This window comes from Parasteatoda tepidariorum, chromosome 6 (genome assembly GCF_982258835.1).
Source record: "Parasteatoda tepidariorum strain Cologne lab strain chromosome 6, Ptep-v5.0, whole genome shotgun sequence".
Lineage (NCBI taxonomy): Eukaryota > Metazoa > Arthropoda > Arachnida > Araneae > Theridiidae > Parasteatoda > Parasteatoda tepidariorum.
In genome coordinates this window covers 23,037,409-23,061,596 of record NC_141760.1, presented here as the reverse complement: position 1 = coordinate 23,061,596, position 24,188 = coordinate 23,037,409, and the positions used below count along the sequence as shown (strand labels likewise).

At 28.0% G+C, this 24,188-nt stretch overlaps 1 protein-coding gene across 1 annotated transcript; it reads right to left on the bottom strand.

Annotated features, from left to right (window-relative positions):
* On the bottom strand, positions 1–23,916 carry LOC147807693 (protein SSUH2 homolog). Its single transcript, XM_087165544.1, has 12 exons — positions 23,728–23,916; positions 22,205–22,280; positions 20,493–20,546; positions 20,306–20,372; positions 19,459–19,588; positions 18,911–18,971; positions 9,906–10,093; positions 7,191–7,273; positions 5,588–5,680; positions 4,446–4,548; positions 3,135–3,239; positions 1–219 (listed from the first exon to the last, which is right to left on the bottom strand). The coding sequence occupies exons 2-12, from the start codon at positions 22,245–22,247 to the stop codon at positions 76–78; spliced, it is 1,071 nt and encodes a 356-aa protein (XP_087021670.1). The 5' UTR covers positions 22,248–22,280; positions 23,728–23,916; the 3' UTR covers positions 1–75.
* Between the last annotated feature and the right edge of the window lie 272 nt (positions 23,917–24,188).

The following is a 24,188-nucleotide window of genomic DNA, read 5'->3' as shown; positions in this document are numbered from 1 at the left end:
TCGTGAAATTCATTTTACTACAAACGGCACAAAAGTCAAGCCTTATATATGCACCAGTTTTTGCATAATATTTTACTAGCAGCAAATACAACAGCAGCATTTTTGAGGGTATTTTTCAAAATAGACTTCATTCTCAAAACTGTAGACATAGAATTCCCCAACTTTTCTTTTCCATGCATAGTCTACTTTTGTAATAGGAATAGCACTAAGAGTTTGTCTCTGAAAAAAATTATGAATTAATTAAAACCTTTGTAAATAAATAATAAAGAGATATATAAATAATAAAACTACCTAAGAGAAATGGCAAAGCAAATAATGGAGGGTTAGAATACAAGGAAGTCATAGATACAAGGAAAATTTTGTAAAATTAAATTGGATTGAATTAATTTATGCATACACTGAGAGAAATGGTCAAAACTAACAAAATATGGTAAAATTTGCAGCGTTTCTGGCTCTATGGGAAGTGATTTTCATTCACGCGCTTTAGTAATGATTTTGGTAAAACTGACAAAAAATAGGGTCTTAATGCGATAAAATTTGGTACATATTGCAGACTTTGGTGATTGTATCATATTATCATAGAGCATGACATAAATTCATTTAGTCAAATAAATATTATTATTCTTGTATTTTTCATTTTTTATTAAATATGTGGTGATAAAACCAGAATTTCCGGTAATTTTTTATCTTGTGAACGGAAAAATTACCACGAAGGTTTTATTCCTTCTTTTTTTAAATTTTTTTATCGATAGATTGAATGAAAAATATTCATGGAATAATGGGATAAAATTTTATACATATTAGAAAATTTGGTAATTTTATCATATTGTTATAGAGCATGGCATAAAAATCATTTATTCGGTTGAATTTACTTTTCTTTCTTTTTTTTGTACATTTTACTAAATCTGTTAAAATAAAACCAGAATTTCCGATAATTTGTTAACTCGTGAACGGAAAAATTACCAACTGAATGGTTTAAATTGCCTCGCTACATTTTTTTTTTTTTTTTGCAAATTAGGCACACGTTGAATGGAAAATATTCCAAGAAATTTCATTTAATTTGAAAGTCAAAAGCAATAAACACGATAAAAAAACATGTAATCGAAAATGTAATCGAAAGTATGTCAATGTCATAAACTATTAAATTTTTAAAAGAAATCGAATTGAAATTCCTATAGTTGCTGTTTTAAGCAGCATTATTTCAAAATTCACAAGCCCATCTGAATTTTTAAAAAAATGCAAAATTTATCAATTTGAAGTCAAGTGCGATGAACTACAGCATTAGCGTAATCAAAAATTTACAATTGCCTCAAAGTCAGAGATCATATTGTGAGAGGACAAACTAAATTTGTTACCGTACTCTGTAAACCCTAGCTATGCTTTTGCATACAGCCTGTTTAAAAACTATAGCAATAGGATGTCGAAGGCAAGTAAATCATCAAAAATGCTCTCCTAAAAATAATGATTAAGTGGCTTATTATTAAAATGCCCCAAGCTTTTCAATTATAAAGTGATTTTAAATTTCACCCTTTGAGTTAAATTAGTAACATAATAATCAATTATTTAAGATGAAGATTAATGGTATATTCATGCAGTCGTAGTTATGTATGTTATATGCATAGCATGCGTCATCAGTTTTAATAATTTAAGAAAAGGTCTTGATTGAAATTTATTAAACGACATATTACCAGCCATAAGCCATTACAAGAATAAAAATTTTGTAATATTTAATTTCTCATATATGTAGTAAATATAACATTGTAATATTAACTATATTGTTATTGTAACGCTGATATAATGTGGCGTTGTTAGCGAAAGTTATGAGCTCTAGGGAACGCACAAAGATGGAACCATTTTTCTTCGAGCATATTGTAAAAAACTTACAGATAAAATTACGGTATAAAGCAATGGCACTTTGGGTGCATTATCCGTAAAATCCATGTTACCGTAAAATCCATTAAATTATTGTACCGTAATTTTTTCAGTAATACTTATTTAATTAGAATGATTCAGTAATTTGAGGGTAATTATTGCTGTAAAAATTGTGATATATCAGATTTTTCGTTCTGTAGCATGTTCCCGTAGAAAAAAGATTTCACAGTGAAAAGTACCGGCACTCTGTGTGGTGGTACTTTTTACCAAAGTAAGATCCAGCATTTTTTACTGAGCAGACATGAAATAAAATTTATTGTGACGTTTAATGGAGCATAATATTCAAAGAAGAAAGCTTGAAACATTGTAAGTCACACCAATCCTTCTTTCTTTTTTTATAATTCAGATGCAGATAAATATTACATTTAGTTGTTAAATTTGTGTTAGCAAGCAATTGAATTTATGAAGTGTTTAAGTCGACTATTATATGTTATTTCAACTTAGTGGGATTCAGATATCGATAGTTATCTTATTTTTTTGAATTGAACTGTAAGAAAACTCTTTACCAGAATTTTGTTCTAAGTTTCGCATTGTTCCTAAGTTTAGCTAAATGAAAGATCATTTTAATTTAGTTACACCATAAATTGTGAAGTATGATAGAGAAACACTTCCATGGAGCAACAGACAGCACCAAAATTTGGTAAAAGACACAAAACTTTGACTGTAAACTTAACTATATTTGTTTATGAAGCCATGTTTTCTTTACAACTCGGTCTCGGTGTATCGGGACGACTAAATGCACCACTTTTAAGTATCCAACTTATTTCGATAGGTGAAGGGCTTGTTTGTATTATTTAAAGCTCATTTCTTTTATGTTGCTGTTTTAAATACAATGGCGGAATGAAATGGTTAGAGGTATGTCATAAAACATCCAACTTACGGTACATAATTTTGCTGCAGTAAATAGCAATATCGGCCTGCATTTGAGTGCTTTAAAAATACCTATTAATGGTTCAACCATCCTCTGCTTTTATAAAAGAAAAGAAAAAAAAAAGATTGAAAATAGGTGTTTTGTTTCTTCAAAACACCTACGTTAGATGCAATTTTCTACTATTCTATTTGGAGCTAGTGAAAATAACAAAATATAGTAAAATTGGGCACCATTTTATGTAACCAGAAAATGAATACGAATTTTTGGTACAACGTGGTTCGAAATTTTTACAATGTAGCGTTTAACTTCCGAACAATATGCAGTAACTTACTTGCAAAAGAATGAGTTCATTTGCGAAATCTCTTCTGTGTTTATTTATTAAGCAAAAAGACTGCTCGTTTAGTAGTGCATCTGGTGAATGTGACACGGGTGAAACCTGAACAAAAAACAAACAAAGAAATGTCATAATAATGTAATGACAATTAATTACAAACGTGAGAACATTAATTATTATCACATTGTGGCGATCACAGAATACTCATTGACCGAATTTTTTTTTCCCTCTCAGCCTTCCACATAGAGGATGTGGTATCTAAATAGACGCTCCATTTCAAGACACGAGTTTCAAAAACTGCATCAATTGATGTTTGTCATCCTATGTCCAATTGGCTGAATTGGTATTATAATCGACGCTGAACAGCCGACCCAGTTTTGAGTGTACGGCTATAAATGTTCAACTCCGTATCTCTGTAATTTTGAATTCTATCCAGAAGGCAATGAAACTTCTGAATTAAGCTTTGGGATAAACCAGCATAAGTAGAGAGCTTTTTGATGGAACCAGTACAAACCTGCGTTACATAGGGAAAAAACCACGAAAACCTCTTTTGATTAGCCCGACATCAATGGGATTCTAACCCAAATAGGAAATTTTGGCTAAATCAGTCGAATGGTTTCTGAGAAACTGAATTTTAAAAATGTAGTATTTTTGTCGTAAAATTATGTTCCATACAAATGTCGAAAAATTATGTTTTAACTTTGTTACATATTTTGAAAAAAATTGATTTTCCAACTGCCAGAGTATAGTTAAGAAAAACATTTATGTTATGGCATTAAAACTATTTAAGACTCTTAAAAGAGTTTTAAAAAAAAGTTTTTGGACATTTTTAAAGTCAAAAATATTACAGCCTCCCCCCTCCCTAGAATCGCTTTGACCAGTTGCATTTGAATGCTGTATGAAATTTAGATTTTAATTAATGAACGAAAAAAATACAAAGCTTTTTTCATTATTTACAGATTTATCATAAATATAAAAAAAAACATTATTTTTTCGCAGTTGTAACGAAAACTACAATTAGCATCATATTTATTAACATATTGTACATATCGTCGCTTGGAAACTAAACCGTGGTAACTCAAAAAAGCAAGTTTCTCAGGAGAGCGATTTCAAACTTTCCGCGGTAATGCTAATCGCGGCAATGCGATGACGATTAATCTGCTCTCTAAATTAACTTTATGGAACTATAAAGATAACAGGTTGTTTTTCTAAAAGGGTGACTTTTTTTACACAAAATGACCCAAAAATCTCATTTTTCGACTTTTTTGAGTTACAACGGTTTAGTTTCAAAGCGACGATCATACATACCACTGGATTTTCCTCAATAAAAATTATTCTACCAAGAGCTTTAATAAGTCGCTTTTCTGGTATATTCATGGGATTGGCGACGAAATTGTCAACGTTATTTTTCCTGCAATACAGATATTAATAACAACAATAAATGAATATTTCTAAATAAATTTATTCTTTTTAGTTAGAGTAAAAACATCTAGAATGAAACTTAACACAAATAGGCAAGCTCCAACATTTTTCACACATACGTTCACCAATACATACAGTTTTATTCATTTGAATATTGAGAAATTAAAGTCATTTTTGTCTCTTGCTAGCGTTAAATGTAACGCAAATGATTCTTTCAATAACTCTTTTCTTGGTTAATTACTCCTTTAATTCGACGTTCTTAAAAATATTTTGTAAAAATAATAGTGACAGCAAATTTAAATAGCTACACGGAGCAAATATTTTCTGGAACAATGAAGTTTTAATTTAAATTCGATAAAAAAAAATTTAATTAAGTATCACCTTTCGAGTATTAATTAATTAAAGTATTACCCTTTTTTACTGATTTTTTGTAATCTAAATTTTCTATTTTTGAACTTGAGATTTAAGACTTGTATATTTATGCTTTTTAAAAAAGTTTACTTCAAAAAATGAAATTTAAATTTATTTCATAAGACAATGTTTTGTTATTATATTTTATTTTATTTTATTGTATTTTATTTTATTGTATTTTATTTTATTGTATTTTATTTTATTGTATTTTATTTTATTGTATTTTATTCTATTCTATTTCATTATAATTTATTATTATTTATTCATATTTATTATTATTTATTCATATTTATTATTATTTATCATTAATTTTATTCCACAGCAATTAAGTATTTTATTCAACATTTGCCAGTTCCACAGCAATTAAGACATAAAGCAAAGAAAAATGTTTCAAAAACATTTATCAACAAAGGCAAATTTTTAACGAAGTTTTGAATTTTGATAAATTATTTTACTAATACTCCCTATTCTTGAAGAAAAAAGAAATCAACAGCGATTTTTAACCTCGAGCATTTTATACTCCACTCCCTCTTTTAAAATCAAAAATCTATATTTCAAACAGGAAATCTTAAATGAAATCGATTATGCTGGGAAAAAAAAAACATTTTTTGTCTTACCATGTAACAATAAGCTCTTCATAATGTTTGAGTTTTCCGTATCCAATACAGGTGTCGCATGTTACTTTTCCAGTTCCACAGCAAAAATTGCAACTGTAACGGAAATTACAATCATTTTCAATTATATAATTTTTACTAATTTCTAATAGTTTTACTTTAATATTCCTAAACAAACGACAAAGTATATCATACAGGCTAGCGGGATAATCCGAGCTGTAATGGAAATAAACATTCTCCGAAATACAACTGATATGATGCTTTTTAATACATACAACTAAAACGGTATGTGAAACCTCTAAACACCTAAAATGCATAAAGTTTATTCTAAGATCACGTGCCTTCACATTAAGCGATAATTAATTCTGCTTCTGAAAACTCCAATGTTAAGGTGTTTTGGATACCGTCTCTAATTGTTTCAATCGATGACGAGTTGGCTAGTGTTTGTGGTTGTTTCCAATACTGCTTTTCATCCACAGAAAATAAAATTCACGGTTGAAACATGTTTTTAGTTATATAAAATAGATATTTGCATTTTAATTTTTAATCTCTGATATTCATATTAAATGTTTTCATAATGTATAAATTCTATCCACTTTCCTTTCTGCGTATGTTTGATTTACAAGCAAATTTTCAGAATTATGTATGAAACTTAAATTACTGATTCGTATTTTATATTGTCTTGTAAGAATACATTTATTGCTTTTCTTGAGTATCTTTCTGTAATTATAAATTTTAGAGTTGCAGAATTAAAAGGAAATGGCAGCGGTTACTTTACACCAAGTAGTGTCTAGATCAGGGATGGCGAACCAATGGCACGCGTGCCATTTATGGCACGCGACACAATATTTTGGGCACTCCACCCATCACAATTGTTGTTACACTATGAATTGTTATTACACAAATGTTATTACGCTATCAAGCATATGTAACAATTAAATTAAAATTCACAAAAAAACAAACAAAATAATAAACAATTATTAATAAAAAATTAATACTAAAAAAACAATTAATAACCGTAAAAAACAAGTTAGCAATAAATAACGAGCAAAGAAAATCAACAATCCTACTTAAACTAACATCTTACAACCTAATATAAGTTATTGGTCATCTAATCTGCAACAACAGAAGTCACACTGATCTTACTTTAAGTTGAATTACGTGTATAACAAACTGAGACATTGCAAAATGTTTTTTTCCAATGTAAGTAAAGAGTTTTGAGTTGATAGTATATAGTATTACTATTTTCCCAATAATCACGAAGTCAAAATTATTTGACGGCACGTCTATGACCTCACTAAGCAATTTTTTAGAGAAAATGGCACGTTGGTGTATAAAGGTTCGCCACCCCTGGTCTAGATCTTTCATTGAACTAGGAACCTGTTCTTGATTTTAGTGAAGTAGGACGTCACTTTGGTATAAAGTAATTGCCACCATCTTTGGTATAAAGTAATTGCCATCCATCTCTCAATATATTACGCGAATTGATTCAGCATATCTGATATCAATAATAGTTTTGCATCTCTACAATTCGTCTGATATTCAGTAGTACGAAGAATATTTTAGATTTTTTTTCTCTTACAAATATTTAAATATACATCCTTACAATGTTCGTCCAGAGCCGCCACAAAGTGTGCATGAATTGTTTTGATAATCTCGCCCTCTGCCACCACATGAGATGCACGTACTCTAAAAATAGAACAATATTTTTAAAATCGAATAGTCCATAAATGCTTTAAACACAGCCATTGCGATAAATGAAACGTGTTACGCAGTTTCACGTTAAGTCGAATATTTCTATTTGTGAAATTTCGCAAAATTTTTCTAACAAAGTTTTCGTAGAAAGAACTGACATATCGTGAAATTGACAAGAGACGTTTTTTTTTTCATAAATATTTTTCTAAAAATATATAATTGTTAAAACATGTTTTTCATGTAATTGTTAAAATATGATTTTCACGCTATCATGAATTGAAAGGATTTTTTACTTAGAAATATGACATGTTATGATTATGCGGAAGCTCAGAGATGATATTAGGCATTTTTTAAAACTTGTTTAAGTAAATCAACAAGAGGCATTTTTTAAATAAATACTTTTCTGTAAAAATATATAATTCTTAAAACATGTTTTTCACGTAATTGTTAAAATATGTTTTTCACGCTATCATGGATTTGATTGAAAGGATTTTTTACGTAGAAATATGACATGTTATTATTATGCAGAAGCTCAGAGATATTAGGTATTTTTTAAAAATCGTTTAAGTAAATTAACAAAAGACGTTATAAAAATAAATACTTTTCTATAAAGATATAAAATTTTTGAAACATGTTTTTCATGTAATTATTAAAATATGTTTTTTACGATATCATGAATTTGATAGAAGGGATGTTTTGCGTAGAAATATGACATGTTATGATTATGCAGAAATTCAGAGTTATTAGGTACTTTTTAAAACTCGTTTAAGTAATTTAGCAAGAGACGTTTTTAAAGTAAATACTTTTCTGTAAAAATATATAATTCGTAAAACATATTTTTCACGTAATTGTAAAAATATGTTTTTCACGATATCATGAATTTAATAGAAAAGATTTTTTACGTAGAAATATGACATGTTATGATTATGCAGAAGCTCAAAGATATTAGGCATTTTTTAAAACTCGTTTAAGTAAATTAACAAGAGACTTTTTTAAATAAATACTTTTCTGTAAAAATATATAATTCTTAAAACATGTTTTTCACGCTATCATGGATTTGATTGAAAGGAATTTTTACGTAGAAATAAGACACGTTATGATTATGCAGAAGCTCAGAGATATTAGGCATTTTTTAAAAATCGTTTAAGTAAATTAACAAGAGACGTTTTTTAAATAAATACTTTTCTGTAAAAATATATAATTCTTAAAGCATGTTTTTCACGTAATTGTTAAAATATTTTTTTCAGGATATCATAAATTTTAATTTAAAAATTTTTATATAGAAATATGACATATTATCTTTAGGCGGACGTTGAAGATATTATGTAATTTTCAAAACTCGTTTTTTTAAGTAAAGAGTTAACGCATGTATCATAAAATTCAAAACTATACTTTTTTTGCGAAGCATTTTATACTACAAAACTGACAAAAACGTTTAGGAATAGGTACTGATTTTTTCGTCTTGTTTTCCTCCGATCTAATGCACTGCAGAAATACCTTGTGTTGTGCTGTTGTTTCTAATGCCACTAGCCAATACCAGAAAGCCTGCTTTGTGAAACCAAGCGAATTTAAGGAAGAGAGTGCTTATCTTGTTTTCAAGATACGCCATGTATGGCAAAGAATATGACTTCAGCCACATATACGTCTCAGCCAGTTTATAGGGCCTACCCATTCATTCATCCACAGATTGTAATTTTGACCTGAACCAGAGAACGATCAATCTCCAACTCAGTACCCCTAGAGGTATGATTTGTCTTGGGAATATGGAGGGCTTTGTGATCCGACAAATTTAACGTGCATCAGTCACCATTTACTACACCAAAAAAACTTAGATATCAGGTTCATTTTTATAAGAGAAATTATTTCTTTATCACTCTGCATTGAAATATGTTTGATCTGAAAAGAACCTCCAATTTAAAATAAATAAACTAAATAGCGCTTAATCAAATATTCTAGAATAATAAGATAAAAGAAAAACCTTCCTCAAAATAAAAAAGGCCTTTTACTGCAACAATTTTTTAATTGTTTGCTATTTTTTTTAAATATAATTCAAAAAATATCAGATCTGAACTGATCATGGGATTTGTTTCGATTGAGAAGTTTTTGAAACGTTATCAAAATGGACTTAGCTATGGTTTCTTGGTGCTAAGAAAAAGAATATAATCTGAAAAGAATATGAATTCTAAATACGAAGAAATGGAACTATGAATTTTAATATTTTAATTCGATTCACATCTTGATTCACATATTGACAGACATTTTGGAACAATATCGATTTACTTTTGAATCCAGTGACAAGAAATTTCTAGCTGATTCTTTTTAATGTCATTAAAATAAAAAATAAAAGTTTCTCAGTGGAACTGAAACTCACGCCATCTATCGGAGAAAAGTTTTATAAACCGAATAGGATGTCCCACCTCAGTAATTTCATCTCCGTGTTACGCAAGTGTTGATTAGTTTTGTATAAACTCTTCCACTACTCTGTCTAAGAGTGCCTCTGTCTTCTGTGTTGGGTGCGCAATTACAAGGCTACGGAGTTAAATAATAAGAATAAAAGACGTATATGCGTTATGTGGTTTAACGGGAAAAAAATTTAAAAATTAATAAAAAAAGGGGTGTATTTTACCCTTCCAAACCCTCCACATAAAAGACATCTGACTTCACCCCATCCACCGCAATCCCAACATTCTTTAACGTAAGCTGTATGCGGAATTTCAAAATATCCCCTTTCATCTTCGAACTTCGTGGGAGTGCTGACCCTTATATCCCAAATGGCTGGTGGCGGGCCATTCTCTGCACCATCGATTTCTTCCCCTAAAAATTAAATATCTATTAAATGTAGATAGTGAGTGATTTCAAATAAGCATGAATAGAATAAATAGGAAATAAATTTTCTTGCTCGAGATTTTCAGGTATACGAAACGCCCGTTCGTTGCAAGCAACTAAAAAGATAATTTCGAAGTCTTGTAGTTTTATTTTCCAAGAAATACCTTTTTATTTAACATAGAAAAACATGATCTAAACTATCAGAATTTATTAAAATTTGCTCAAATTTCTTTGGCGTATGAGAAATACCAAAACATATTGAAATTTTTACTGTAGTAACTGCTAGAGCCGTGATGGCTCAGGGGATAGAGAGTTCGCCTACGAATGAGGTGAACCAGGTTCGAAGCCCAGCGATGACTGGTCAATACAAATTCAACATCTGGCTCGCACTGACTACAGTGCTGTCGTAAAATATCCTCAGTGGTAGATGGATCATGAGTTGAAGTCCACTTAACGTCAGGTTAACAGCAGGTGATTCTCATGGTTTTCCTCACCATGTAACGCAAATGCGGGATTTTTAGTTATGGAAGCTATGGAATGGTTAGAGTTATGGAAGAGAATTCTATTTTGCGTATCTATAAATTGTACTCTTTCTGTATATAGATATTAGATATAAGTATAATATATAATGCATAAAAATTTTAAATACTATCACATTACATGCACTTTCTTTCAATTTATGGATACATGTATACCTAAAGCATATAATTTAACGAACACTAAAAACCTTTTTAAACATAAATATATATTTCAGTCTTAAGTTATCCTTTGTTTTATGTGAAAATGAAAGCTCATTTTTCACTGTTATAAACTCGCATTCTTCGCTATTGGAGAGTGATAAGAATTTATAATCTGTGATCCATTACTGTTTTCACTACTATACATCTTCTTTCATTTTAATTTGCATTCCGCGTGCTGCCAAAATGCCGAACAGTTTTCACTCATGCATAATTCTTGAGAATACTAGAGAACTGGTAAACGAGAGAACACTAAATAACTGGTCACAAATTACGGTATAAAGTACCGGCTCTTTGAGTGCATCATCCGTAAAATCCCTTTTACCTTAAAATCCATATTTACAGTGAAATATACAGTAATTTTTGCAGTAACATTTATTTAATTAGAGTGATTCGGATATTTCAAGGTAGTTATCACTGTAAAAAAATCAGGATATGTCAAATTTTTTGTTCCATAATCTGCTCCGATAAAAATGGAATTTACTGTAAAACGTATCTGTATCCTGAGTGTGACATTAGGTCACCTGATGAATTGCTTACTAAAGAATTTTCCTTTTCCTGACAAATTGGATTAATGTTTCATAAAGAATTTTCCTGACAAATTGGATTAATGTTTCATAAAGAATTTTCCTGACAAATTGGATTAATGTTTCATAAAGAATTTTTCTGACAAATTGGATTAATGCTTCATAAAGAATTTTCCTGATAAATCGGTTTTTAGTGCCTACTAAAGAACTCTCCAGATAAAATCTCCAGTTTTTTTAAAGGATGATCCGCTGACCAACTACCGTTAGGGATGGAAATCCCCCACGGTCATTTTTTACTCCTGTTCCAGTCATCACTAGTCCCACATCCTTGGCATGGGCCATTCCTAAAATGATGTAGTGCCTCAACACAATGATTTTTCTAGTTTGTTTTTCCTCCAATAAAACAATAGTGATTTTTTTAAAAAGAACTGGACTGACTCCTTTTTCAATACCCAAAAAGTTTTGTTTGTTTCATCATAAACTCATCTCCGATCCAGGACTGGATATCTTTGTATGGATAAAAAGGTACGTGCTTTAAATATACTTGGTATATTCTAGAACTGTTTTTGAAGAAGAAGAATTACTAGTTTTTGGGTTAGTCAAACTTCGTAAAATGTACAACTAACTATGTTTCACCCGGCCATTATTATTATTTTTTAGTTTTTCGCTTTTCTAAATTGTTATTTTTTTGCAACTTTTTCATTCTTTCTATACCCAACCTTAATAGGGCATCTGGTGCCGTTCCGCTTTTCGGTTGGTGTATATAGTTTTTAATTATATTTATTTTGACCAGGGAATGTGTATTATTTCAAATTAAATTTTTTACTATGAGTAAAGTAAGATATTATTATTCAATGTTTAATACATTTAATTTCAATAAATTTCTTTAAGTTTGGAGTAGGAAATGAATTGTTTATTTCAATAGTTTTTGATAGAATAGCCAAATAAACAATAATAAATTATGCAATGTAATCAAATTTTTTTAATAGACTTTACGTTTTGATTAGTTAATTAATATCTTGTTGTGGTTATTTACTAATTTGTTTCATACAATAACCAAATAGATAATTTTTTTAAGTTGAGTTGATAATAATTATTTGTCATAATTTCTGTAATTGAATATTACAATTGTTTTATAATAGTGATTAAAAATAACGATTTTGATTAGGATGATTAATATAAATATTTTTGATTAAATAATAAGTAGTAATTGGATAAGATTTGGTAAATAATTTTTCATATAACAATTTAAAAATAAGAATCCTTTTAATTTATAAAATTGATGTTTACATAAATTATTTGAAAAATAAAATTTTTTCACAGCAATTGGTTAAAATAATAATCATTACTTAATATTGGTAAATTCTATGTGTACTAAAAATTTTGCTTATTATGCTTTTGAATCAGGTCATGTTTAATAATTTAATTGATTATTTTGTTGAAAGGTTATTGAATTGATTTTTAATATGTATTGCCAATGTCTTACTCTCCTATATTGCTAAATTATTAGTGTTCTAATATATTATACTACAATTGATTGGTTTTTGAAAATGTTTGGGTATTTATTTGCACTTTGAAATAATTAATGACAATATTTTTTTTCTAATGGTTGATATTTCTTGTTTATGCAAGTATATCGTTATATGATTAATTTGAAGGGTTACCTAATTTTTAATTGTGTTTTTCTTGATACTAAAATTTATTATATTTCAATATATTATTTTCATGAGGTTATCAAAAGGTTACAATTAGTAATAATACCTGTGTAATTGATACTTTTATTATTTAAATTTTTTTTCTCATTAGATGACCCCAATTCAAACCCGTAATAGAACTTATTCTAATCCAATAATTATGCCTGATAATTTTAACAATATCACTATCTCTAAGGTTTATCCTTATGGTTTAACAAATAATTTTTTTGACAATAATTTTTGTAATTAACTTATTGATATATGTGTGACGAGTGTTATTTGGGCATCGTTGTGTGTGATGCTGGTCATTACATATCCGTGGAACAGCGGGGTCTTGTAACAGTTGTTATACAATATCAATGACTTTTGCATTTATAAATTTATTTCTTCTAACTTTTTAATGTTTCTAATTTTACTAATTTGCTTTTAATTGAATGAGGTATTCAAAAATGAAGGGTTTTTTTAATGATGGAGGATGAGCAGTTTAATTTTGGATTTTCTTGTGGTCATTTTTTATCATTTTTTCAAAAAATAATTCTCTTTCCAATTTTTTATTATCTAATGTTCTCAAATTTGGCTCTCTCCCAATTTTTTATTAAGTCATGTTCTCAATTTTAGTGAATCAATGTTTTGATGTAAGCTTTGCTAGGCTTATATGTTTGAATGCGTTACGATTTGCTTACTGGAGTATCTGATAATTTAATATTTACTTGAATTATTAAAAAAAAAAAAAAAAAAAAAAATATTTGGGATAAATCTATTGTCCTGAATCGTGTCTGGTAATACAGATGCCTCAATTATTATTTGGGATTAATTTATTAAACTAATTGGGAAAAATATGTCCCGATTGCTCTGGGTAATACCTGAGCTCAACGATTTTTGCTGGTAAATTAAACCAGAAATTTTTTTCTTTTACTTTTCCCTGGCCATAATAGAGCCAGACGTTAATTATTAATTTTAGTTTCCTGATCAAAAATGAATCAGAAGGTATTCCTGGTCAAAGAAACCAGAAGATCAATTATGATACCCTGGTCAAAGAACCGGATGATATATATGACATATATATATAATAATAATTTTAATTAAATAAATACTAAAAAAAAAAAAAAAAAAAAAAAAAAAAAAATGATTCGAGTCAATTGTTAGATAATTGAATTGTTTTGATGCTCTTTGAGAAAAATCTTTTGCGTAACATTTGAATATCCATATGTTAATAATTACTAAAGTACATAACTTTCACAATGTTACCTTCACTGTTAATGTTAAACTAATAATTAAATGTCTTTTGAGGTTAAACATTTTTTGCTTTGTTTGAGAACATTCTTTCGTTTGTGTTGTAATAATATGAAATAATCATCAATTCTTTCATAATCAATAATACATTGATTAAGTAATCACTAATTTTCAAAACGAACAAATGTTACAACGTTGTTCATGTCTAACTGATTGCAATTTTTTTTTAACAAATATTTCATGTTAATATTTGTATTTTTTTACATTACGTAAACACATAATTGTAATTAATTAATGACGTCTGATTATCGAATGCCAATTTTTTTGTTTTTCGACCCTGTAGTTCTGTACAGTATTTTTTTTTCCTTTTCTAGTATGTCATAAGTCACTATTATTACATACAATTTTTTTTGGATTTTTGCAGAGTGTGAATTCTCTTTGCATTAGTAATGTATACAAGTACACCTCATTGTACATCTCAAGGTGTCACAACGGTTGTTATGATTTTTTATTGTTTTGTGTTATGTTGTTTCATACAAAATTGTTGATGCTGAGTTCATTAATTGTATATTGTTCAGCAATTTTTGTTAGGTAATGCTTTTTGTAAGCAATGTGTCAAGGCCTTGTTTTTGTGTTTGTTTTGTTTTTAGCAGTTTTTTTTTTGGTCAAAGTTCTGTGAGTCAATTTGTTGTTTTTTTAAGTGTTAAAATTCCTTGCAGTTTTTGTTAAGTTTAATGTTTTGCCTAGGCTTTTCCTGTTACAACTAGTAAATTTAATTGCAATTTTTTTTAAATTTTTTTCAAGTCTAAAATTAATAATGTTAATGCACTTATTGCTCTCACTAATGACTTTGATTTGTTTCAGGTATACAGTTTGATGTGTACTAAAAATTTTTTTGTCGTTTTAACTCGGATTACTACTTATCAATCTTGTTTGATTGGTTTCAATTTTTTTCTCAAAATTCACTTAATGGATTGATGTACAAAATGTTGTACAAAGTTTTTCGTTTAAGCTCGGAGTATTGTCAGTCTACAATGGTAGCCTGATTTTTTTCGTTTGTTTGCAATTTTTCAATTTTTTTTTTCATAATAAATTCCAGCAAACAAATCAATTTCTTTTCAATTCCTTCTTACAAGGAATAATTTGAGTTAATGTCCTTTACCTCAAAACATTTGCTTTTCCACTATTACTAAGTGAGATTTGTTTTTTTGAATAATCAATTATCCATTTTACCTCCTTAATGTTATTTTATTTGAGGAAGATTTTCTCAGTCTACTTCATGTAGCCTGAATTTTTTTTATACGGGTGTTATTGCACTTATAGGCATTCACATGCATCAAGGCATATGTTGTTTAAGTTTAATTTATAGTACATGTGTTGACGATTCTGTGTTAAAATGTTTGTTTTCATTTAGCAAACAATTAAGATTGTTTCGTGTTTTTTTTTTCCGTCCATTTATCAAACAATTAACATTGTTTGCCTTTTCACTAATCAAGATGCAGCCATGTAAAGCTGCTTATATGTATGTGTTGTTATGTGTTACTAATTCTTTGTATGTCTTATGTTTGAGGCACAGCTTTTCTCATTTCAGACTCTTACTATCCGAAGTTTTGATATAGATTGTTATGTAAACATCTGACTATTTGTAAGTGGAGTAGTGGTGAACTGGAGTTGCAGGCTGTTAGAACTTAATTTCATTTATAAATCTTTTTGGATTTAATATTTTTTGGCAAAAACAAAAAAAAAAAAAAAAAAAATTTTCTTCAAAAATTTTTTCTGCAGTGGGGGGTATAATGTGACATTAGGTCACAGCCTAATTTATAAATATCCTGTTTTTTTAATCAATAATACTAATTCTTTTAATTTTGTAATACATTCTTTTATTTCATCATCTTTCTTTAGCCCCTTAAGCGGTAGCGCATTTTGGACATTCTCCCCCTAAAATTCCTTACAGCTCCTTAAAAGAGCCCCTTTCCTTCGAAAAGTTTCCACCCTTTTTTTTTCTGAGAATTCCTCTGGTCGTCGGCATTCTTTCATCTCCGCGTGTTTGTTGTGTTTCTCAACCGTAACTTTTAACGCATAATCATTTTTTCATCTCAACTCGTGATTTTTAGGTAATTTAACTTTAACTTTTACAACATGCACTACAACTTCAATTTTAAGTTTCTGTATCTTATAAAAAGGATGAGCGCGAAAGACGAAGAGCTTTCGATAATTTGATGTCATACAATTTGCTGCACTCCGCTTAACGGAGTTTTTAACATTTTTGCTCCCACCCCCCTAAGGTGGAGAAGCGTTTTTTTCGAAGGATGGCCTCTCTGCGCCATCTTCTTTTGTGGGGCTTTGTTCACTGAAAATAACTCCCCGATCGCCATGATGTCCTTTTTCATTACCTCTGATGAATTGCTTACTAAAGAATTTTCCTTTTCCTGACAAATTGGATTAATGTTTCATAAAGAATTTTCCTGACAAATTGGATTAATGTTTCATAAAGAATTTTCCTGACAAATTGGATTAATGTTTCATAAAGAATTTTTCTGACAAATTGGATTAATGCTTCATAAAGAATTTTCCTGATAAATCGGTTTTTAGTGCCTACTAAAGAACTCTCCAGATAAAATCTCCAGTTTTTTTAAAGGATGATCCGCTGACCAACTACCGTTAGGGATGGAAATCCCCCACGGTCATTTTTTACTCCTGTTCCAGTCATCACTAGTCCCACATCCTTGGCATGGGCCATTCCTAAAATGATGTAGTGCCTCAACACAATGATTTTTCTAGTTTGTTTTTCCTCCAATAAAACAATAGTGATTTTTTTAAAAAGAACTGGACTGACTCCTTTTTCAATACCCAAAAAGTTTTGTTTGTTTCATCATAAACTCATCTCCGATCCAGGACTGGATATCTTTGTATGGATAAAAAGGTACGTGCTTTAAATATACTTGGTATATTCTAGAACTGTTTTTGAAGAAGAAGAATTACTAGTTTTTGGGTTAGCCAAACTTCGTAAAATGTACAACTAACTATGTTTCACCCGGCCATTATTATTATTTTTTAGTTTTTCGCTTTTCTAAATTGTTATTTTTTTGCAACTTTTTCATTCTTTCTATACCCAACCTTAATAGGGCACTGAGTTCTAGTACTTTTTACCGTAATTTGATACAAAATGTTTTACAGTGTACTGAAACAATGTTTTTCATTTTTTTCAGCTACGAAACAGTACATGATCGAATTTATTTGATGGAGCCCTTGATTTTAAGTAAAATTCATTAGCAGGTGTTAGTAAGCTATCTAAGAAAAACTGCTAGCTAATTTTGAAACATTTGAAACGAAAAATTAAGTTTTCCATGGATTCATCAATATTTTTTTTTTGGTAAAACCCTTGCTTTTAAGTAAATTTTATTAGCAGGTATGTATGAGTTAACTAAAAGGAAAAACAACTGCTAATTAAGTTTGAAACATTTACTTTTAGAATCAAAGTTTTTCATTGTTTCATTATTATAAAATTACGTTTTATGTTAGATAGTTGTAAGTAGTAGTTTTTGGTTAAGATAGAAGTAGTTTTCGGCATATGAATAAATCGAATTGTATAAAAAAAAGCTGAATTATGGTTTTTTAGAAAGGACTGTTATAAACTGTGCGAATAGTTATCTGCGAAAAATAATTCTTTATTCTTGAACACGGTTATTTTATTTTAAATTTAAAACTCGACAAATACTGTTAAGTATAATACTGATAAATACTGATGCAATTATTTGCAAATGCATATCTTTTTAGTGATTTATGCAGTATATTGTTATTGCAAAAAAAAAATAATAATAATAATAAATAAAAAAATTAAGCTTTGTTTTTTTTTCTTCATTGGCAGTTTACTTGAATAACTTCTTTAAAAAAACTTATATATTAAATAACTAACCGGTTATTGCTTAGATACAAGTTTATTTCAAGTTTCAAAAATCATTACTGCTTAAAAAAAAGGCCCTAACGTCTGTGATATCTGGAACCCTTGTGACATTTACACGAAATCCTAGGGTTCTGCGGAACATCTTTTGGGAACCATTGTACTGGATAACTGGTTAACGAGCGAAGCAAACATGGATTGTAAGACTATCCGTAATTAATTGCGAAAGCTGCTAAGGGATCGGCAGGCGATAGCGAGCAAGAGGCGGTGTAACGCCCTAATAATTATAACTAAAAATACTTAATTTATATGTTTTGCTTCGTTTCGAAATCCACTTAACATCTAAGTGAATATTGTATGACGAATTAACAAATATTTTAGACATCAACAGATTTGTCAAGTCTAAATATGTCAAATTTAGAAATCTCTATGATTAATATAGTTATATTTCAATTGAACATAGGGAATGCCATATCAAATGTTTTACATCAAATGAATTCAAGTTTTAGCTAAATCGAGTTTTGTTTAATTTTCATTTAATTTCGAAGAAATATTTCATGATTTTTGACAATGTATATACAGATTTTGACTATGAGAACAATTTATAACTAATAAATCGTGTTTTAAAATAGTACATTAAGGTAGAAATTAATTTTTATGGAGAATGAATTTTTTTTTTTCAAAAATAAAATAGAATAATTAGTTTTACGTACCCTGGTATGGTGTTTCTCTGCTAGCCGACTGCCTTTTCTCTGTAAATGATTCTAATTTATACTGGAAAAAATTAAATATAAACAACTTGTAGAATAAAAAAAAAATTAAAAAATGAATTGCAAGTGGTGCATGAAATTCATTTATACTCCACCTACAATTGTATTCAGTATCAAAATATTATTTACCTTGTAAATAATTTTGTGGTACTGAATAGTTTTTAAAATATTGAGCAATATTTAAATATGTGTTAACTTGCACAAAAGCCGACCATTTTTTACAATAAGATTATTTTATGTATTTAAATTGAATTCTGCTACACGTTTCAAAATGTGAAGACTCAAATATTTTAGAATTAACTGCTGTTAGAGTCCATGGCTTTCATTAACTATACATTTTAAGGACTGCAGGAATCAAATGTCGCTATGTGGTGTCAAATACAAGATTTAAACAAAATGCCGTTATGTGCCATTAAATACAACATTCAAAAATGAATCGAGTTAATTTTTTAAATCATGAATTGGTACTTGAAATAATAAATCTTTCTTACGTGTAAAGAACAGGAGATTGAAATGTTTTGAAAAACCATGTCTCTTATTGCTCGTTTTCCATAACAACAAGTATCATCCACATATTCATAGCATGCATTTCTTATTCCCTCATCAGACAGACCCTCAAATCTAAATAAAAATATTTATCTTAATATTAATTTTAAAAATTCCTTAATTAAATAATTGGTATTTATACGTTAATTAATTGCAATTAAATACGAAGCAAAAATTATGAAGTTAACATGAATTAACTTTGGTTTTCAAAACTTTTAAAGTTAAGGAACTTTAAACAAAGCAAATTAAAAAATCATCATATTATCAGTTATTACTATTTTGTTATTTAGGATAGAAAGTTTCTTTTAAAACAGAGAGAAACATATATGTAAAATGTTAATTGCAGAACATTCAGAAATAAAATTATTATTCTAAAACATCCAATTTAACAAAAGTTTTAAATAGCATTTCCTCTATATATTTTAGGACGCGTAGCTAACATACTATTTAAAAATGAATTGTTTTGTAATATAAAATTATAGTATTAAACATACTTATAAATTATTAAAAAATAACACATTTTATATCATTCAAACATTTTTTTAAATCAAAAAGCTTTTTACTCATTTTCAAAATTATTTTTACAATTGAGTATAGTTATTCAGGAAAATTACCGATACAAATATATATAAATAGTTAAAACACATCAATGAAATTTACAAAAAAAAAAATTATGAAATTACAAGCATTTAAATTTAATTATAAAGATTTTACAGAGGTGTTTTATATTTTATTTATTTACATTTCAAAATTCATAAGAATATTTACAAATATTTTAAAATATTCACTTACTCTGGAAGGACCATTTGAGGTTCTTGCATGTATGTCATAGGTGGAGCTGTAGGAGGTAGTGTATTATCTGGAAATATAATCATTTATTTGTAAAACTATATGTGAAAAAATACTAACAAAAAATTTTTAACTTTTTAAATCAATCTATAAGTATATTCACGAAATGATTTATTAATGTCAAACTAACCATGATCTCTCTCAAAACCTTCATTAATTTCCGGTTTACATCTGGACGGTTCATCTGAAAAATATATTTTAATATTTTATAAAAAGTAATGCTTAATATGCAATATGTAACATTTTTTGATCGCATTTATTTGTTCACAATTTATAAAAGCCTTTAATGCAATCCATAGTCGCGAAACAAACTTGAATCACTATATTCCTTATGGTTGTTTTATTAAAATGAACCATAATAATTAAACCATCAGTTTTCAAGCTAATTATGAAATAAAAACAAGTTTTTTGAAGTACTGAAGGTTTTTTTAGCTTAGGTATCAGTTTTCTGACCTCCTCTCTTACTTTCAATTACTATTTTTTTGAAATATCCATAATAAAAAAAAAATTTTTTTTATTAGCATTATATATTATTGAATATTATATTCCTTAACTTTTCGGTAATATTTTAAACAATATTCAAATTATTTTTTTATTCTTGCAATAACTTGATGTTGCTCTTATTGAATTACTAATTATTATTATTATTTTGCTAATTATTATATTGAATATTGTATTTCTTAACTTTTCGGTAATATTTAAAATAACAGCCATCTTATTTAAAACTTAAAAAATGGACAGGAATCTTCAAAAGTTTGAAAATAATTTTTTATTCCTGTCATAACTTGATGTTGAATTTGAATTGATTTTGAATTATTATTATTATTATGAATATATTTCTTAACTTTTCAGTCATATTTTAAATAATAGTCATCTTACTTAAAACTAAAAAGATGGACAGGAATCTTCAAAAGTTTGAAAATGTTTTTTTTTTATTCTTGCCATAACTTGATGTTGCTCCTTCAAGGGAGCTTGAAAAAAAGATTGCACTGAGCTAAGAACTAAACCCTTCTCATGCTCTCTTTTCTGTAGAAAAACTAATTTGAATTGAGCAAACTTCAATCAATCTTGTATCGTTAAAAACAGACTTCAAAGCAATTTTAAATAATCTTCTATTTCTAACAAAGCTTAACTTTTTTATTTATTAAAAAGTTAGAAAAAGTTTCTGTTGCGATCGGAACAGAACTAATTTAAAAATGGCTTTTCGTAGTAGAAAGCTAGTTGTTATACTGAAATAACCTTAATCGGTCTTGTAATGTGAGAAAGTTATCCAATTTCTTTAAAAGAGTCATTTATTTCTTTTAGAAGATTCTATTTGGAATATTAAGTTATCTGTCTATACTTTTGATTTTAAAAAAAAATCAGATTTACACTGACAACTTGTACTGTCACTTGATGTTGAGGGGAATTATTTATGGACCAACCTTCATCTATTAAATGGTACCTCTTGATGTAATCAAGTTAACATCTCCTATATACTAGTGATTTGGTATTTAATATTTGAAGTGGTAGTTACGCCACAATGTCTAACCTTCAATAAAACAAAATTTCACTGCACTTATATCGCATTCTGAGCAACATTTTAGTATCATCTTTAAAATTTTAACTCTTATAAGAAATTATTTTTTTACAGGAGATATAAATTAATTTATGAGACATTTCGAGGCGTTCTGAACACATAAAAAAAGTACTAATGTTTATTAAAACGTAGCTGTTAAAACTATTTTTTCATAATTTTGCTGAAAACAAAATAGTACATATTTCTTAAATGTACTAACTAAACTACATAAAAACAAAAAAGCTAAAATGTTAAAGGGAATACTTTAATGGTGCAAACAATACCTGCTAAAGCATCTTCATAACAGGGAGGCTGATTTACAGACATTGTATAACGTTTTTATAGTTGCAAGAATAACACCTATAAAAATTAAATTATTAAAATTAATATTGGTGCTTTTAAATTTATATTTATAACTCCAATATATATTTTGAAACGGTCTTAAAAGAGGAAATAATTGCCTTTATTTGCTTTGCTTTGAAATCCATACCTTGATCATTGGGTTATAGTTATTTTCCTCATATATAATACCACCAATTTTGATTTCAGTTTAGTTAAGTCACGCATTAAGTCATTTTCCGTTGCAATTTTGTTACATTCATTTTTGAATTTTTTTATAATATTTTCTACTTACATATATAATGTATAAGTCTGATTTAAGTCTTATTACTAATTGCTTATATTTAAAGCTATAGAAGTGTTTATAGAACCACTGTGTAAGAAAATCGGCAATAAATCACGGTAAAACGTACCAGCACTCAGAGTAGCAGTGCTTTTAATCCTAAAATCTGTTGCGGAACAAAAAATCTAATGTACCGTAATTTTATTGTAATATTTACCTTAAAATCACTGTAATTAAATAAAAAATGGTGTAAAATTTCACTGTAAAAAAAGATTTTAGGGTAAAATGGATTTTAAGATTATGTACTTTTTGCCGTAATTTTTTCCAGAATTTTTTGCAATGCATGAATAATTACACAACTTAAAACTCATTTGCCTCTATATATAGGTTTCATAAAGATTAAGGTTTGTTATAATCAGATCTATATTTTGAAAATTAAATATTATCATAGCCATAACAAAAAAAGACAAAGTACTTGAAACTATTTATAAATAAGATATTATGATATTTTTGGATCTTCTTACCCTAGATTATAATTTATCGTTGATTTAGCGAGAATAAAGTTAAGTATTTTAAGATGAGTTAGTTTAATAAAAATCTTAATGTTTGAAATATACCATTGCACCATGAAAAATTCCAGATCAAAACACGGTAAAAACTACCGGCACACTGGAAGCCGATACTTTTTACTGAAAAATTCATTTTTACCGGAACATGTTACGAATCCAAAAATATGATATACCGTAATTTTACAGAAATAATTACTGTAATATCACTCAATCTCTTTAATTAAAAAAATATTACTATAAAAATTACGGTATAATACTTTACTAATGAAAGTTGCAGTGTATTTTTTTGCAGTGTACCTAAGCGATGTAGACAAATTTTATTTTACATTTCTTCATTTCATGTAAAAGAGTATCGATATGAAAATATAGTGATGTCTAATGACACCTCGGGAACCTTCCCCTTTAGATTTTACAAATAAATTATATGAACGTTTTATCATAAACATGTAATAAAACATAATAAGAGAACGTCAATAATCATCAGCAACCTGTATAGTTATAATATAATATAATATAATATAATATAATATAATATAATATAATATAATATAATATAATATAACATAATATAATATAATATAATATAATATAATATGAAAATAAATTCATATCTTACCTTTAGTTTATGCTAATTCCTTTTTTATCAAAGTTATAAATAATCTTTCTGAGAATTCTATTAAATAATGTTTCATAGGTAACGATGAATCCAAAAGAAATATTAGATAAAACAATTTCTATGTCGTATGCCTGATAAAAATTATTTGTTGGGGAAGTCACTGTATGTTCTAAAGGCATTTTAAATAATAAATTTTTATTTTTTGACGTCAACCTGCAAGAGTAACCGATATCAATGGCAACCGATAAGATATATTTTATTTATATGATTCTGTTTCACTTTCAGATAAATTTGAGTGAGTAACGTTCTGTGCATAATAGGAAAAAAATAAAAAAAGAACATGAAGTCTTTTATTTTTTTCATTTCTGAAAGGCAAAACAAATCGTCAACTAACGTTACAAAACGTGCAATTGCGTACTATTAAATACCATTGACAAAAAGTAATGAAACTTTTGCACTAA